Consider the following 16,364-nt stretch of genomic DNA (forward strand, 5'->3'; position numbering starts at 1 on the left):
TGGTGAGTTCTTGATTTGGGCGTGGAGCTTTTTTTCTTGGTTGGGTGGGGATGAGTTCTTGATTTGCCGCCGCCGCCGCACCGCGCCCAACTCTGGTTCTTGATTTGAGTTCTTGATTCACGGAATCACGGTGGCTTTGAGGCAGCAGATGGCGAGAGCGAGAGCGAGAGCTGTACAGTGACTTATATCAAGTCTACTGATTTAGCAATGTTTAGTTTGCAAGTTCTGTCAGAACAAGTCCATAAACGCCACTGCAATACCATGGGCTACTCACCTTTCTTTTATTTTCTTGAGTTGATGAGCTCACTCAAGTCTGAACTGATACTACTTTTAGCATCTGAAAAAGCTAAACTTAAGCAGTGTAGCAGTACAATTTTATTTACTTTGAAGCATCGGCTTTGATCTTAAAATGTGATGCATATAACATCTTATTGCTTTGTAGCAGTGTAGCAGTGCAGTGTAGCAGTGACTGACTTGTTGCAGAGACATGTGCATCTGTGTATGATGAGAAGTAGAGATAGAGCTTAGGGCTTCTTGTGTACTGCAATCCTGAATTTACAGCATTCTGGAGGCTTACATTAATCATCCCATTTAGCATTCTGAATTATTCTTGTGGACTTAATATTTTGGCATTTAGACTTTGATCACAAATGGAAACTTAGGAAGTACAGGAGAATCCATTACCATATTATCCCTAACTGCTGAATATTCAGAAAGCTGGTTGTCTTCTGTTAGAGCAGAGTGTCCTTTTGTCGTGAAAAACATCACTTAAGACGGTATTCAAGGCTAATTTCAGCCATATGTCTCTATTAGCTGCATCATCAAGGTAAGCCCAACTATTATTTCAATTTTGGGTCTGAATACATATTATTTCAATTTTTACTGGGACTAGCACATATTTGCCTTGCACTTTAGAAATATTTTAGTTTTACTCATGTAAATTGTGTTTGTTTTTTGCTTTTTAGATTGCTCGTGCACCAACTATAGTTGGAGAAGAAATTTTCTGGGGAGCGAAATAAAGGAAATGCAATGTGTTGCTGACTTTGTGGGGAATGGGAGGAAGTCCTGATATTTTCTTTATATGTAGGGTAATACTTATGATCTTTTCAAGACATTCTTGAAAGCAAGCATGGGTGGCTTTCTGGTATGGACATGCAGGAAGAGCACTTCTATTCAGGGTGAATACATCCATTGGAGCAAGCATTGGTTTTGGATGTAATTGTTGCCATTGTGACATGTCAGGTCTTCAACAATGCCTCAATGCAGTTCTGATTGTACTCTCTTGATCAAGCCGATGTGCCTATTTGTGTTTTCTATTTTCCTTTGAAATGGACAGATGCTGCTTTTGATTATACTATCACAAGTGCAATACTGTTTTCAGGTGAAACTGTCGAACTAAATGTACTAGTTGTAGTAGTACTAGTACAGATCATAGAGAGAGCTAGCTGCAGTTTGAACATGACGTCTAACGAGCACTAAAACCCGGCCAAAACCGAACACAGGTTTTAGGAGAGGGATTAGGAGAGGCAAAGGGAATCATCCCCCACAGGGTTTAAGTGAGATGGGAGGGATTCACTCAATCCCTCCCTGGATAGGTTCCCGTGGGGGATTAATCCCAAGCAACCGAACAAGCCCTAAACGGGTGTACCGGGAGCAGCAGTTTGGGTTCCCAGGTACAAGAGGTAACAACTTTGTTCAAATGCAATTACAGCAGCTATATTAAGGAAGTTGTATGACAAAAAAGGGGCACATTCAATCAGAATACGCGCATCTCCCTCACAACAACATGAAGTCATCAATCAAACATTTCAAATGGATCTTCGAGAGAAATGTCTTTGGCTATCTCCAATAACCAATCGTATTTTTTCTGCCTCACTGAGATGTGAACACCCACTGCCTGCAATGAATCGCATGGCATGTTTTGGCACGAATCACTATAGCACTAGGGGTGAAAACGGTACGGAAACGGACGGAAACAACCTTTATCGTTTTCGTTTCCATATTTTTTTCGGAATCGGAAATCCCGGAAACGAAAACGGAAACGAATATTATCGAAACCGAAAACGGAGCGAAAACGAACCAGCGCGGATACGGTAACGAAAATTTATCGGAATACAAAAAAACCCCTTCAAACTGAGCTTCAAACTTTTGTCAAGTTCAATTCTCAAGTCTTAACAGTCTACAATTCATCATAAAACACAATTATATGAAGTCTAATTGTTAAGTCTCAACAGCAAAATATATTCTTCTATAACTTCGTATAATTTGCATAACAAATATTCTAAAAAAATTACAGCAAAATACCATGGTATAAGGTATAAAGTATACACTATTAGCCCGTAGCCCGCAGCCTCTCTCTCCCTCCACGGGCCGGCTTCCCCTTCCCCTCCTCCCTCTTCGGGCCGCCGGCCCAGCCCTTTTGCTCCTCCCTCGCCGAGAAGTCTATAGTGCCTCCTTCCTCTCAATTCAAATATTTTTTAGGGTAGTAAATGATTTCAAATGAAAAAATTGTCTATAACAAAGTTGTATAACTTATCAAGATCAACAACTTTTGTTTTGGTCATTTTGCTGTATGACTTTGTTTCAATAATTTGAATTTGAATTTCAAATTATGACAACTTCAAACAACATTTTTAAATACTAAATGATTTCAAATGAAAAAGTCATCAACAATAAAGTTGTATAACTTATCAATATCTATAACTTTTGTTTTGATCATTTTGCTATATGACTTTGTTTCTATAATTTGAATTTGAATTTCAAATAATGACAACTTCAGACAATATTTTCAAGTACTAAATGATTTCAACTGAAAAAGTCATCAACGATAAAGTTGTATAACTCATCAATATCTATAGCTTTTATTTTGGTCATTTCTTCATCCGATAAAGTGATAGTAACATTGTTCATAAAATTTACATATATCTCCTATAGTTTATAAACTATATAAAAGATATATACATTTTGTGAACGATCTTATAAATCACTTTATCGGATGAAGAAATGACCCAAATAAAAGTTATAGATCTTGATGAGTTATACCACTTTGTTATTGATGACATTTTCAGTTAAAATTATTTAGTACTTGAAAATGTTGTTTGAAGTTACCATAATTTGATATTCAAATTCAAACTGTTCAAACAAAGTCATATAGAAAAATGACCAATACAAAATTTTTCCGGTTCAGAATTTTTCCGGATTCCGGACCTGTTTTTGGAAACGGAATCAGCCGGTCGGAATTTTTTCAGAATTTCTCGGAAACGAAATCGAAAACGGAAATATTTTTTTCGGAAACAGAATCGAATATGATAATAATAGATTCTGTCGGAACTCGGAATCGGTTGGAAAAATTCCGGAAAGTTTGTCGGAATTTCCGAAGTTAAAAAGGCCCATCCAAATAGTCCATAATTCCTCCCCAAGTTCCCAGCCCAACCCAAGTCCCTAACTGGCTAACCCTAGAGAGGAGAGAGAGAGAGAGATCGAGAGAGGCGGCGGCGGAGCGGTGCATCCAGGGGTTGAGCGCGCCACCGCTGGCCGCCGTCCTCGGCTAGTCGGCTCCTCGCGACCTCGCCCCCGCCGTCTCGCCGCCTTTCCTCTCTCGCTCCGTCCTCAGCCCCACCATTTTCGCCGCCGCCACCACCACAGACGACGCCGCCGGCCACCCACTAAATCGCGAAAAAAGTAAAATTCCAAAAAGAATTCAAAAAAAGAAACCCTAGTCGTCGCCCGAGCTCGCCGGCCGCTCTCGCCGCCACCTGCCCCCGCCTCCTCGTCGTCGCTGGCGGCGGAGGTGAGGAGGAGATGGCGGTGGCGCCGCCGCCCGAGGTCGCCGCTACTCTTCGCCCGAGGCCGCCGTCGGATTCGGGTGGGACGAGGCCCGTCGCCGCCGGATCCGGGCGGGACGAGAACTGTCGCCGCCGGATCTGGCCCGTCGCCTCCTCGTCATCGTCGGCGGCGACGGTGAGGAGGAGATGGCGGTGGTGCCGCCGCCCGAGGTCGCCGCCCACTCTTCGACCGAGGTCGCCGCCCCCGCCGCCGCTAGCTCCAGGCTGAGCCGCCCCCGCCACCGCTAGCTCCGGGTCGGAGCCCAAGGCGGCCGAGCCGTGCCGCCGCCGCCGCCCGCTCCCGCCACCGCCGCCCTAGGAGGAGTGGAGAGGAGAGAAAGAGAGTTAAGGAAAGAAAGAGAATGAGGGGAGAGGATAGAAAGAGAGAGAGTGAGTGGAGGCAAAAATATCAGGATAGGGAGAGAGAAGAGGAGATGAAAAAATTTGAAGGGAGGAGGAGGGAAAAACAATTAATTTCAAAATATTAAAACTTTGAATCAAATTTTATGATATTAAATGAACTCGTGCGAAAAAGTTGTCAAAAATAAAGTTGTAGAACTCGTTAAGATCTACCAATTTTCTTTTGGTCATTTCTCCATCCGAGTTTGATTGGACTATATAAAGTTTGAAATTTAAAATATAATAAATTCAAATAATTTTTCGGGTAGTAAATGATTTCAAATGGAAAAGTTGTCAACAACAAAGTTGTATAACTCATCAACATCTACAACTTTCGTATTGGTCATTTTTCTATATGACTTTGTTTGAACAGTTTGAATTTGAATATCAAATTATGGTAACTTCAAACAACATTTTCAAGTACTAAATGATTTTAACTGAAAATATCATCAATAACAAAGTGGTATAACTCATCAAGATCTATAACTTTTATTTGGGTCATTTCTTCATCCTATAAAGTGATTTATAAGATCGTTCACAAAATGTATATATCTCTTATATAGTTTATAAACTATAGGAGATATGTAAATTTTGTGAACAATGTTACTATCACTTTATCGGATGAAGAAATGACCAAAATAAAAGTTATACAACTTTATCGTTGATGACTTTTTTAGTTGAAATCATTTAGTACTTGAAAATATTGTCTGAAGTTGTCAATATTTGAAATTCAAATTCAAATTATAGAAACAAAGTCATATAGCAAAATGATCAAAATAAAATTTATAGATATTGATGAGTTATACAACTTTGTTGTTGATGACTTTTTCATTTGAAATCATTTAGTATTTGAAAATGTTGTTTGAAGTTGTCATAATTTGAAATTCAAATTCAAATTATTGAAACAAAGTCATACAGAAAAATGACCAAAACAAAAGTTGTTGATCTTGATAAGTTATACAACTTTGTTATAGACAATTTTTTCATTTGAAATCATTTACTACCCTAACAAATATTTGAATTGAGAGGAAGGAGGTACTATAGACTTCTTGGTGAGGGAGGAGTAAAAGGGCTGGGCCGGCGGCCCGAAGAGGGAGGAGGGGAAGGGGAAGCCGGCCCGTGGAGGGAGAGAGAGGCTGCGGGCTAATAGTGTATACTTTATACCTTATACCATGGTATTTTACTGTAATTTTTTTAGAATATTTGTTACGCAAATTATACGAAGTTATAGAAGAATATATTTTGCTGTTGAGACTTAACAATTAGACTTCATATAATTGTGTTTTATGATGAATTGTAGACTGTTAAGACTTGAGAATTGAACTTGACAAAAGTTTGAAGCTTAGTTTGAGGGGTTTTTTTTGTATTCCAATAAATTTTCGTTACCGTATCCGCGCCGGTTCGTTTTCGCTCCGTTTTCGGTTTCGATAATATTCGTTCCCGTTTTTGTTTCCGGGGTTTCTGATTCCGAAAAAATATGGAAACGAAAACGATAAAGGTTGTTTCCGTCCGTTTCCGTACCGTTTTTAACCCTAGTTGGGACCCTTGGAATTGAGGAAATATCCATATATGGCTAAAAAGGAGAGATAATGAGTTATAATTTGCCTGATACCAATCAAATAAGCATCTATTTTATAATAAAAATAGCTTGAAAAGGAGGCATCACCTAGAAATTATCACACTAGTAGGAGAAAATATTCTAAAGCTGTTAGATCGTTGTGGGACCAAATTATGACGATGTAGATTGATAGCACAGAAAAATCATTTATTCTGACAGTTGGTAAGATTAGAGGAAATATGCGCACACACACACACACACCTCGATTTGAATCCCATCAATTATGAGCCGGTTGTACGATAAGTTTAAGAATCCAATCACGCCAACACTGGTCGAACGATCAACAACAACCTCTGCATATTCAGCATTCAGAAGCAATACCACACGCTCCAGATTGCTAGAAGCACCCAGAATGGTAAGACCAGACAATTCACAATACCACAGAATCAACGCTTTCAGACTTCCAGATTGGACAATGATACCATCTCGAGTAGCAGCATCACTTGATCGTCCAGCCTCATGCCCAATCACAAAGAGGCGTTCAAGTGCCTTGCAGCACCTAAGAACCATGTTTATGTCACTTGTTGCTATAGTTACCCATGTAAGTTCCAGTTCACGGAGGCTCTCAAGCATATAAGCACTTCGGTGCCCTCTTGTGTCAGGGAACGCCACCGCGCCGATGTTGATAGATACCAAATCATTACATGACAGGAGATGTGTAGGAAGCTGAAAATGCTCACGTTCAAGATCTTGATCTGAGTATAGGATCAGATGCTTTGCCTTCTTAGTGTGCAAGGCCTTGAACCATATATTGACACAGCTCCCCATGTGCTTTGTGTTCACAAACTCAGAAAAATCTATGTTGGTAATGCACACAGTAGATAGATTGCCATGGTGAGCACCAAGCACGGTACTAATCTTTGTAGCTAGTATAGCAGCTTTGCTAGCAACCACACATGAGAAGTCCTTCTTGAAGTCTTCATCATTGATAGAGAGGTCCATCCAGCGCCAATGAGCTCTTGACAAAACATAACCGCACCTGAAAAAATCAGCTAATGGCAGTCTACCAATGATATCCAGTTGTATTTTACTAGGAAGTTTCCCCCAGAGATCATCCTTTATGGAACCATCTTGCTCTGCAGGACTGCTGGTACACAAGAGAAGCTTCCGCTTTATATCAGATATCAACTTGATTTGATGAGAAGACCAGCCAGCCATGTCAAGGCCAACTGTATAAAAAGGGTCAGACAACGCTAACCCAGTTGTCCCCCTCCCCATGGTGCTCCAGATGTCTGAAGCAGCACAAATCGAAACACCATTGATGCTATTATCTGTTTCTGGATTTTCCTTGTCAACCAAAGGTGGGAGATAGTCTTTGACCACATTACTATTGGTGCCATTTTTCCCAACAATGCCAACAGTTTTCAAAACCTTGGCATTTCTGAAGATGTAATCTAGGAATGCTCCCTGCTGATCTGATCCATCGTATCCATCCAATGTTATTGTCTTCAAGTTGTATTTGAGGCATTCATTACTGCACACCGACGTCCAGAACTTTAGGCCATTGCTCTCCCTGTCAGCTGACCATAGTGATGAGGAAGGGCGGCACTGCAATGGATGGAAATAAACATTAGTGATAGGGATGAAACAATAGGAAAAACAGTATTAACAATTTCCGCAACCATATTTTTCTTAGAAACAGAATCGATAGCGGTAAAGCTAGAAATAAAAATGCTATTGGAAATATTGAAAATGGAACTATAGGAACAGAACCATGTCGATATCAATTGGAAACTGGTAATAAATGTTGGAAATATTGAGTTGTAAAAATCACATATTTAATTTAATATGACTATAATACGAGCAAATAAATTCAAGCTTATACAGTGTAAATCACAAACTGTCTCTCCTTTAGCCATGTACTAAATTAGAGATTTGGTTGAGTTGACGGACCTCTAAACTATGGGTCAAATAGAGACATGGAGGATATTGGGGTATTTAGAAATACAACTTACCATATTATAAAAAGGTAATTTCCACATGAATAAGGTAAAACAAGGAAATAATCGGCAGAGCAGCAAAATTCACTTCCATTTTTGTTTCCATATATTTTATCATTTCCGTTTTCACTTCCTTCAATTACCATTTCCATTATGGTTCAGTTAGTAGAAATTGGAAATGAGCATCGTTTGGCCAGGATTTTAAATGACCATTTTCACCACTAGGGAATACATATACAACATATTTTGATTTAGTTAGGACATCACCACATATTTGCTAATTTTGAACCAAAAATTAGTTTGTTAATTTTGAAGAGTGGGAGAAGGGGATAGAAGAGGGAGATGGCAGCCATGTCAGCGCCACGTAGGATCATGGAGGGAACTTAGCAATTAGACTAAGATGACACACTTAAATATTTTCTGGAATCTAAATGACGCATTTTGATAAGTTTAGGGACTACCAGAATATGAAGAGTCTCGAGGCAGGGGAAGCACTCAAGAATTCTTGGCAGCATCATTGTCTCATTGTCAATCCAGAATTGCACAGCCACAGCAAGGATCTTCAAACTTGGCATGACAGATCTTGCACTCACCGCTTTCGCGACATAGATTTAATTCGGCAAGAAAAGATATATCATATCAGAATTGCAATCACCCAAAAGGCACAAAGCAAAAATATGTGATTTTTCAAATTACCTCAACTAGGTCTTCTCCAATCTGAAGCGTGTGTACTGAAAGATCCAAGACACCTAGCACCTCTAAGCAAGGGGTGTGAAGGAGTGTGATAGAACACAATTGTCTAGAACCTTTGGAGATGTCAAAAAGTAACCGCTCCAAGTTTGCGGTGTCATGGATTATGATATGTTTAGCCATCATGTTCCAAATAACCATGATTTGAAGGCTATTGGATTCAATTTTGAGACAATTAAGCTTTACATCAAACAAGGACAGTATCTCTAATCTTGGACAGTACACAATCAAATTACCTAAAATATTGCTGGTGAAATCACTGGACAAAAAGCATATCTCAATAAGGCTAGCGCCAAATGAGGGCAAGTGGAGACTAGAATAGTCCTCAAACGTCCATCTGCCGGCACAGAGACAACGGAGACCTCGTATGCGAAAAAGACTTTCCGGCATCTCCGGATGGCTATCCTCAACACTGTTCACAAGAACTAGGTCCTTCAATTCTCTTGAGTCCAAACTCTCTAAAAGCCTACGGACTGAGAATGTATCAAATTGGAAGTGTGTGATTCGCACGCTGTGGATAGAGCCTTCGTGCGTGCGCATGGCATTCATGATAGCATTGATATCGAGGTCGCAGCCGTCGGTGGATAGGAAATGACGATCGTCAAGGAACAGTGCGGTGGAAGCACACACACTCAGCCAGCGGCGAGACAAAATTCTAGTGCGCGGAGCTTCCTTTGTGGGGAGAAGGGTAATGATCTTAGAGAGAAGATCATCTGGTATACGCTCGATGCTTTCCGCTAAACCAGTTGTCCTATCGACGGCGTGGGAGAGAGAACGGCAGAGATAGTAGCGACCATCCTCGTCCTCGGTGCCGCCGCCGGATATGGAGTCATCATCATCGGAGTTGACATCATCTGAGTAGGGGACGAAAGGTGGAGGGAGTAAATCTACAAGACGTACCATCCTGACCTTGCTCCGGCGGCTCGGAGGGAAGAGGCAGCGGCTTCGAGGTGCTGTAGTGCTCCTCTGTTGCTGAGACAGGTGGCGGAGGAGGCGGCGGCGGCAGTGGCGGCCCCCGGCGGCGAGGAGGGGAGGGAGTGAGGGTAGGTACGTGAGCCAGGTGGCGGCGGCGGCGGCCCCCGGCGAGGAGGGGAGGGAGGGTTTTGAGAGTGGAGAGCTCGAGGTTGAGATTGAGAAAGTGAAGGACGGTAGTGAAGAGAAAGGAGTGAAACGGGGCCTCGGGGGCCTTCACAGTATATTGATTTATTTTTGACGTGACTAGACATATAGTCGTAGCTAGTTTGTCTCATATATAATAGACACTATCCATACATACTTCAAATACAATTTTCTCTAAAACTGCTCGTCCGATCTACGATACACCATTGCGTTCGTAACAATTAAATCTTTATAACAAGATCTCACATGATTATATTTTAATGAAAAATATAAATTACTTTTTAATATATCTAAATTACTTTTAGATTTCACTGAGTTACTTCTTAGACATATAAAAGTAATTCAATAAAGCCTAAAAGTAATTTACATATACTATAGAAGTAACTTATAACAAAAAGAAAGTAAGTTCTATAATATATGTTAATTACTTTAAAACTTTATTGAATTTACTTTTATATGTTTAAGAAGTAACTTAGTAAAATCTAAATGTAATTTGGATATATTATAAAAGTAATTTGTGATTTTTTATTAAAATATAATCATGTGAGATTTTGTTGTAAAGATTTAATTGTTATGAACACAACGGTGTAAACGGATCGTAGATCGGATGAGTAGTTTAAGAGAAAATTGTATTTGAAGTATAGATGGTAGGAATATTTTTTCTACTTGTTTGATCAATTAGTATTACAGTAAAGTAAGATTCTTTAAGACACATATCTGGACAATGACTGATTGTATGGGGACAATGGCTAGCGTCGCTCGCTTTAGATTTTGTGCTTATTTTTCTATATCCATTCATGCAAACTTCTTGGGGTGGGATGGTTAGAAGAAATTTTGTTGGCACTGCAGGTTTAGGGTTCGACTCTACTTGCTTTTCTACTTTTTTTATCTGATTTTTTCCGACTCTACTTGCTCACTTTTTTATCTGATTTTTCCCCAAAATTTCACTTTAGCTTCTACTCTACTTGCTCACTTTTTTATCTGATTTTTTCCCCATTATCTGATTTTTTTTCCGACTCTACTTGCTCACTTTTTTATCTGATTTTCCCCCCAAAATTTCACTTTAGCTTCTACTCTACTTGCTCACTTTTTTATCTGATTTTTTCCCCAAAATATCACTTTATCTTCTAGTACTACTTAATACCAGTTTGTCTTGTTTTCTTTTCCCTTTTCCCTTTTCAACTTGATATTTCTTCTTTAATATGTTGTTTCTAGTATAAAAATATATATTTTAACTCTTCTAGTTTTCAACTAGTAACAGTGCAACTAAATGTTACTACTACGGGTTGAATAAAATTTCACATTGCACCGAGGAAGTTACTGTACTAGTGGCCTCCCCTTGACTTCATGTCACGCTCTAGCCACTTTCATCAATTAAAAAAAAGGATGGTCCTTAATACATCATCTCCATCTCCACTAATATAAAAAGTATGAGTTTCATCTTCAATCCTGTAATCTTGGATCCATAGATCGTGTGGGACCCACCTGTCATCCGGCTCAAAGAAACTGCACCATCGGCGGACCACGTCGCGCACGGAAAAAAAGAAACGCCAAAAAAAAAAGAATGTGCATCTAACCTCCGCCTTCCGCCATCCCCACGCCGCTCACCCTACCCCCGCCGCTACAAACGGTTCATGGTCATTGATGCATAAATAAATATACCCTCGGATCTTCGTGTGGCTGCCGTCTTTGCCGCTCCATGCCGCTCGGAGCAGGGTGCCATCGTCCTCGCCGAGAGAGCGGGCTGCTCAGAGCCGCGGGCCGCCGCTCTAGGCCGCCGCCTCCTACACGCCCGCCGGTTACGAGTGCAAGTGGGTTTACCCACGAACCCGCTTATAGGCAAAAATAGTGCATAACCCGCCGGTTTGACTAGCGGGTTAACTATAAATTTGACTTATAAATGGGTTTATAGATCGATCCATTTGTATATTTAGATACGGCAAATCGGACCGCGATGCGAAACCCATAAATTATTATTTATTTAAACTCGCGGGTCGGCCCGCTTGCACCCGTACCGCCGGTTCCCCACTCCCTCCTCCACCTCTTCACAATCTCCTCCTGTTCGCAACCGCCGGGCCACCTTCGCCCACGCCGTCCACCGCTATTGGGCGACTATCCCGCCGCACCTCCTCCCTGCCATGCCGCTCACCGCCGTTGGGCGGCCACACCTCCCCTCCCCCCAGGCACCCCACGTCCGCACCTCTCCGCGCGGAGTCACAACCGCCGGGTGCCGGTCCTCAATCCGCCTGCATCCACCGGAGATATCTGCAGGGACGACTGCAGGACGGCCACCCTCTACCTCACAAGTTGAGTTCGCCCTAAGTGGGTTTCTCTTCCTCCTTCCTATGTCATCGATTGAACAAGAATTAGTGGAATGCTTGCTTGTTCATTGGCTAGCTCTGCTGTAATGCAGTGGAGCAAAGTTCAATCTTTGGGTACAATATTTTCATTTGTTGGGAGGATATCAAGGATCTAATAATGACAATATATACGGAATGAAGGAAAATGTTAATAAATCTTTAGTTTGATGAGGAAACAGTACTACAATTTGTTAGATAAAATAAATTGGATGATCTTGCAGTTTCAAACTAATTTGCTTCTTGATTGGTTTTAAAATGCATATGCAATGATATGGCTGCTGTGGAGTGTGGATGAAAACCGAAACAGTGCATTGCGCTCAACATTTCTGCTCTATTTACAGAGTTATAAAGTAAACAATGGCAGTGATGCATCAATCATGAAATTCTCATAGTCGTATGGCATTGCATTTATATAGCAATCTGGTTAGATGTGCACGGTGTGTCTCTGAAGTGCTAAGCAAACCTACTGAATTTTTGTGTAGATGAACTATTACGGTTTGCATTTGTACTATTTAGTTTTTTTTCGAAATGACATGACCTGCGTGCAAATTCAAGACAAACTCAAAGCAAAGCCTATAATGGGTGGACACCACTACAATTTGTATTGTTTACTGTCTAATCCAGCTCATTTGTGTGGTTTGATTATTTCTTTTTGTTTTAAGGTAATGGGCTAGCTTTTAATATATGATTTGCCTAAAACAAACAAAATCTAGAAATCATAGCTCTTCAGTTTGTTCTTTCCCATTTTGATAGTGGCTTCTATGGTCTTTTATGCCTCTTAAAGGTGATTATATATTACTACCTCCGTTTCAGGTTATAAAACTTTCTAGCATTGTCCATATTCATATAGATGTTAATAAATCTATACACATATATGAATGTGGGTAATGCTAGAAAATCTTATAATATAAAACGGAGGGAGTATCTATTTTTTTTCTCGCTCTGAGCTGCTACTGCTGCTTTGATTGCTGATGCGTTTGGAGGAAGTGTGACTGATTTTAGTAGTATTTTGCAACACTGCCAATCCATAGGCGAAACTGACGAACCAAAGTACCGCCTCTGTCCCAATATACAAATTATTCTAGGTTGTTTAGCATGTATTAAGGTTAAGAGAAAAATACTATAATACCTCTTAATAAATAATATATAGTTGGATGTGAGATGATGGTTGAGGGTAGAATATGAAGAAATTTAAATTGAAAATGGTTGATGTGACAAGTAGTACTTTTAAGTGATAATTATTTTGGGACAACTTTTGAATGCTAGGAAGACGAGTATTGTGGGATGGAGGAACTAAGTAGTTTGTGCGGCACTGCGTGTAGTATATTGCTGCTTGGAGATCATGAAACGTTACAACGAGGCTTGCTTAGTTGCTTTACTTAATTATAGTGCTTGACTTCGCCTTCATCTGGATCTGAGCTTACTGAAGGGATGAGGTGTGGGTCAAGGTTATAAACAGCCGGACAAGCTGGTCGGTTAGAGCAAGTGTAATAGTATAGCTCACTACTAGCTCTAATTCATCTATAGCCAATATAATAGATAATTTATGCAATAGTTATATTCTATACTATTAATACATTGTCCCACCTTTCATACACATATTACGTCTTGGAGTTCGTGCTGCAGCTGGATATAGATTTGTAGCCCGCTCTCTCTTCTTTTATCTCTTTAAAATATGTTTATAGTTGGCTTATAGCTTGTTATTGTACCAGCTCTTATCACTTCTGTGGCAGTAGTGGTAATCATTCTAGCATGGCAGTGGTAATCATTCTAGGATATAAATGAATAATTACATTGAAGAACCAATATATATTTGTAAGTTGCTTTCAATTTTACCATGAGTTAGTATGTGCTACCATACTCCTTGGAATTACAGGGTTTGCAGCAGATCTCATCGGTTGTAAGGAAAGTGGAAAAAGTTTATTTGGTTAGTGTTAACCTATCTTGTTGTGCAATGTATATTAGGTAATGTATGATGTTAACAGTATTTTTAAAAAAATCCAATCCATTTTCTTAAATTTAATAAAGTATTGATGAAGCAACTTAAGATGCATCTAAACAATGCTATCAATGCTCTTAATGGAGGAGCAGCAACCTGAAGGGTACAGTCACACCCATATATTCTGGTATATTTTTTATAATGGAAATGTGTTAAGGGGTAAATCAACGTGTACCAGACCTTTAGATAATTCTATATCATTTGGTTGTACAATGCAAATCATGAAAATTTTGCTCTAATTTTTGTCATTTGCCTTCCAGGAATTTAGGATGAGTTCAGCAAGTCATAAGATTGATCAGAATTACTACCTCTTATGCCATTAGGCTTTAAGTTTACTAGTTGGCACCCCGCGCCTTGCCGCGGGATTTGCTAGTTTTATCATCGAATAAAATCAATGTTTTAAATGATTAGATGCAACTCTTTGTATATACAAAATAAATGATAATGCGGCTTCATATATAGCTTATGTTATTACAATATAATTCATGTTTTATTTTTTGAAGCATCATTGTGTATTGTTATGATATGTGAAAGTTGTTTTCATGCACAATCTGGATATCGTTATAATTAGGTAGTGTAGCACTTATCTGCTTCATCTCAAGCATGTTTCAAAAATGAGTTTGGATTAATGATACCTAATTATTGTATGTTATCTAATTGTTTATAACAAAACAAAGCTCACATCTTATGTAATAATTGGAGTTGTATTTAGAAAAAAAAGATTAGTATTATCTTTAAGGATTTGGATGTGCAAAATGGATAACAATGTCACGCGCGATTATGAGCTAAAGGGAGGTGAATGGATGAGTAACCAATGATTAAATTAGATGGATGAGTAGCTAACTTCTTGATCCAACGGGTGATAACTCTATACTAATGCGATCCGATGGCTTAAAATTATTGATGATGTAACTTCTTGCATGTCTTGTTTTATAGGAGTAAATGCTTCTTAGTGGGTACCAACTATATAGGAAGATATGATATGGAAGGGGTGTGGATTGGCAGCATGCCTTGAATAATTCCTCTTAAGGTCACAAAACAATTGACTTTCCCAGTTTGATTGATTGGTGGTCCGAGAATGAAATGCAATTATAATTTTGTGTATGAAGTTTTTTCTGCGACTTTTCAGTATTTACCATTTTTCGTCATTGATGAGTGAATGATAGTATCAGATATTAGTAATAGTGAGACTCAGAAACCGCGCTACTATCTCAACATGTGTTCCTCGGTTCGAGGAGCAACCTCGATCATTATCTGTGTTTTCATAGTCTTATTGACTTGGCAATGGAAACAATGTATTAAAAGTACTTTGTATGATAGATATTTTTATTAGTCATTATAGGTTATGAACTACCAGAACTTACAGATACCATATTCTAGACAAGGATGATATTTACACAATGCATGCAGATAAAAAGATTTATGCGCCTATAATATGCTCATCATCCATCAAAAAATGGAGTTAGAAAGGCTAGATGCTGGTGTTGACATATTCCAACCGCCGCCGCCTGTTAACGAGGAAGTCACGGTGAGCGAACAAAGCACATCGTCTGGTGAAGCATGCCGAACACGATGACGTACACGATGTCGTGCCGCCATGTATGTTTCTTCCATGAAGTGGATCGATTTGTCAGCAGCCGAATCTCGCATGGGAAATATCAGGGGAGATCGACCGAATCGCCGCAACCCATCGCCACGGTTGAAACAAGAGTATACTACCTCCGTTCCAAAATATAGCCAAAATAAAGTGGCTATATTTTGGGACGGAGGGAGTATATGCTAGCAGCTCAGCGCCGTTGCTAGATCCGATCATTAACGGGACGTTTGGTTAGGAGGGGTTTTTACAAGTGATTAGGAGCTTAGAGATATGAGGCTATTAATTGTTCCGTTTGGTGGAAGATATGGAAGATTTTGGTAGGATAATAATGGAGAATTGAGAAAGTAATAACTCCCTCTTCAATACTTTTGGGTATAGGGTGGTAATTGGGAGGGAATTCCTCCTTTACTTTGCCTAAACAAATATGACCATCCATTTTCATTTAAAATCTAATATCAAACTAAACTTACTATTAATTCCCACCATCTCTACCAAACAAGATATTAGAATTAAAAATCAAATTCCCATGTTAATCTCATCATCAATTCCCTACTCCAAACTCTCAATCTTCTTCTCTCCAGTTGTCAGTCAAGCCGTAAGGGATAATTAACAATTCCAGCAATTTATTTTGGAAAAGAAAAAACCAAAACATGTATGGTGGATCTGATAGCAAGAGTCGTGGGTGCTCAATCGGTGTCCTGCGCTGATCAACGGTGGATCGAGAGCAGGAGCAGGTACTCTCAGGTGTATATAACCAT

General features: G+C 39.7%; 1 protein-coding gene across 1 annotated transcript; it reads right to left on the minus strand.

Moving 5' to 3' along the window:
• Positions 1–5,763: 5,763 nt before the first annotated feature.
• Positions 5,764–8,626, minus strand: LOC127757813 (uncharacterized). The gene is made up of 3 exons (XM_052283399.1): positions 8,478–8,626; positions 8,243–8,376; positions 5,764–7,389 (listed from the first exon to the last, which is right to left on the minus strand). Exons 2-3 carry the CDS (start codon positions 8,354–8,356, stop codon positions 6,010–6,012), a joined length of 1,494 nt encoding a protein of 497 aa, XP_052139359.1. The 5' UTR covers positions 8,357–8,376; positions 8,478–8,626; the 3' UTR covers positions 5,764–6,009.
• Positions 8,627–16,364: the final 7,738 nt, after the last annotated feature.

This window comes from Oryza glaberrima, chromosome 1 (genome assembly GCF_000147395.1).
Source record: "Oryza glaberrima chromosome 1, OglaRS2, whole genome shotgun sequence".
Taxonomy (NCBI): domain Eukaryota; kingdom Viridiplantae; phylum Streptophyta; class Magnoliopsida; order Poales; family Poaceae; genus Oryza; species Oryza glaberrima.

What these genes read in the sequence shown, in the direction of transcription:
- LOC127757813 (XM_052283399.1), bottom strand. Translation starts at nt 8,356, where the DNA reads ATGCCAAGTTTGAAGATCCTTGCTGTGGCTGTGCAATTCTGGATTGAC. An exon ending in TCGAGACTCTTCATATTCTG is followed by an intron (nt 7,390 to 8,242) that starts GTAGTCCCTAAA and finishes CATCCATTGCAG; the next exon opens with TGCCGCCCTTCCTCATCACT.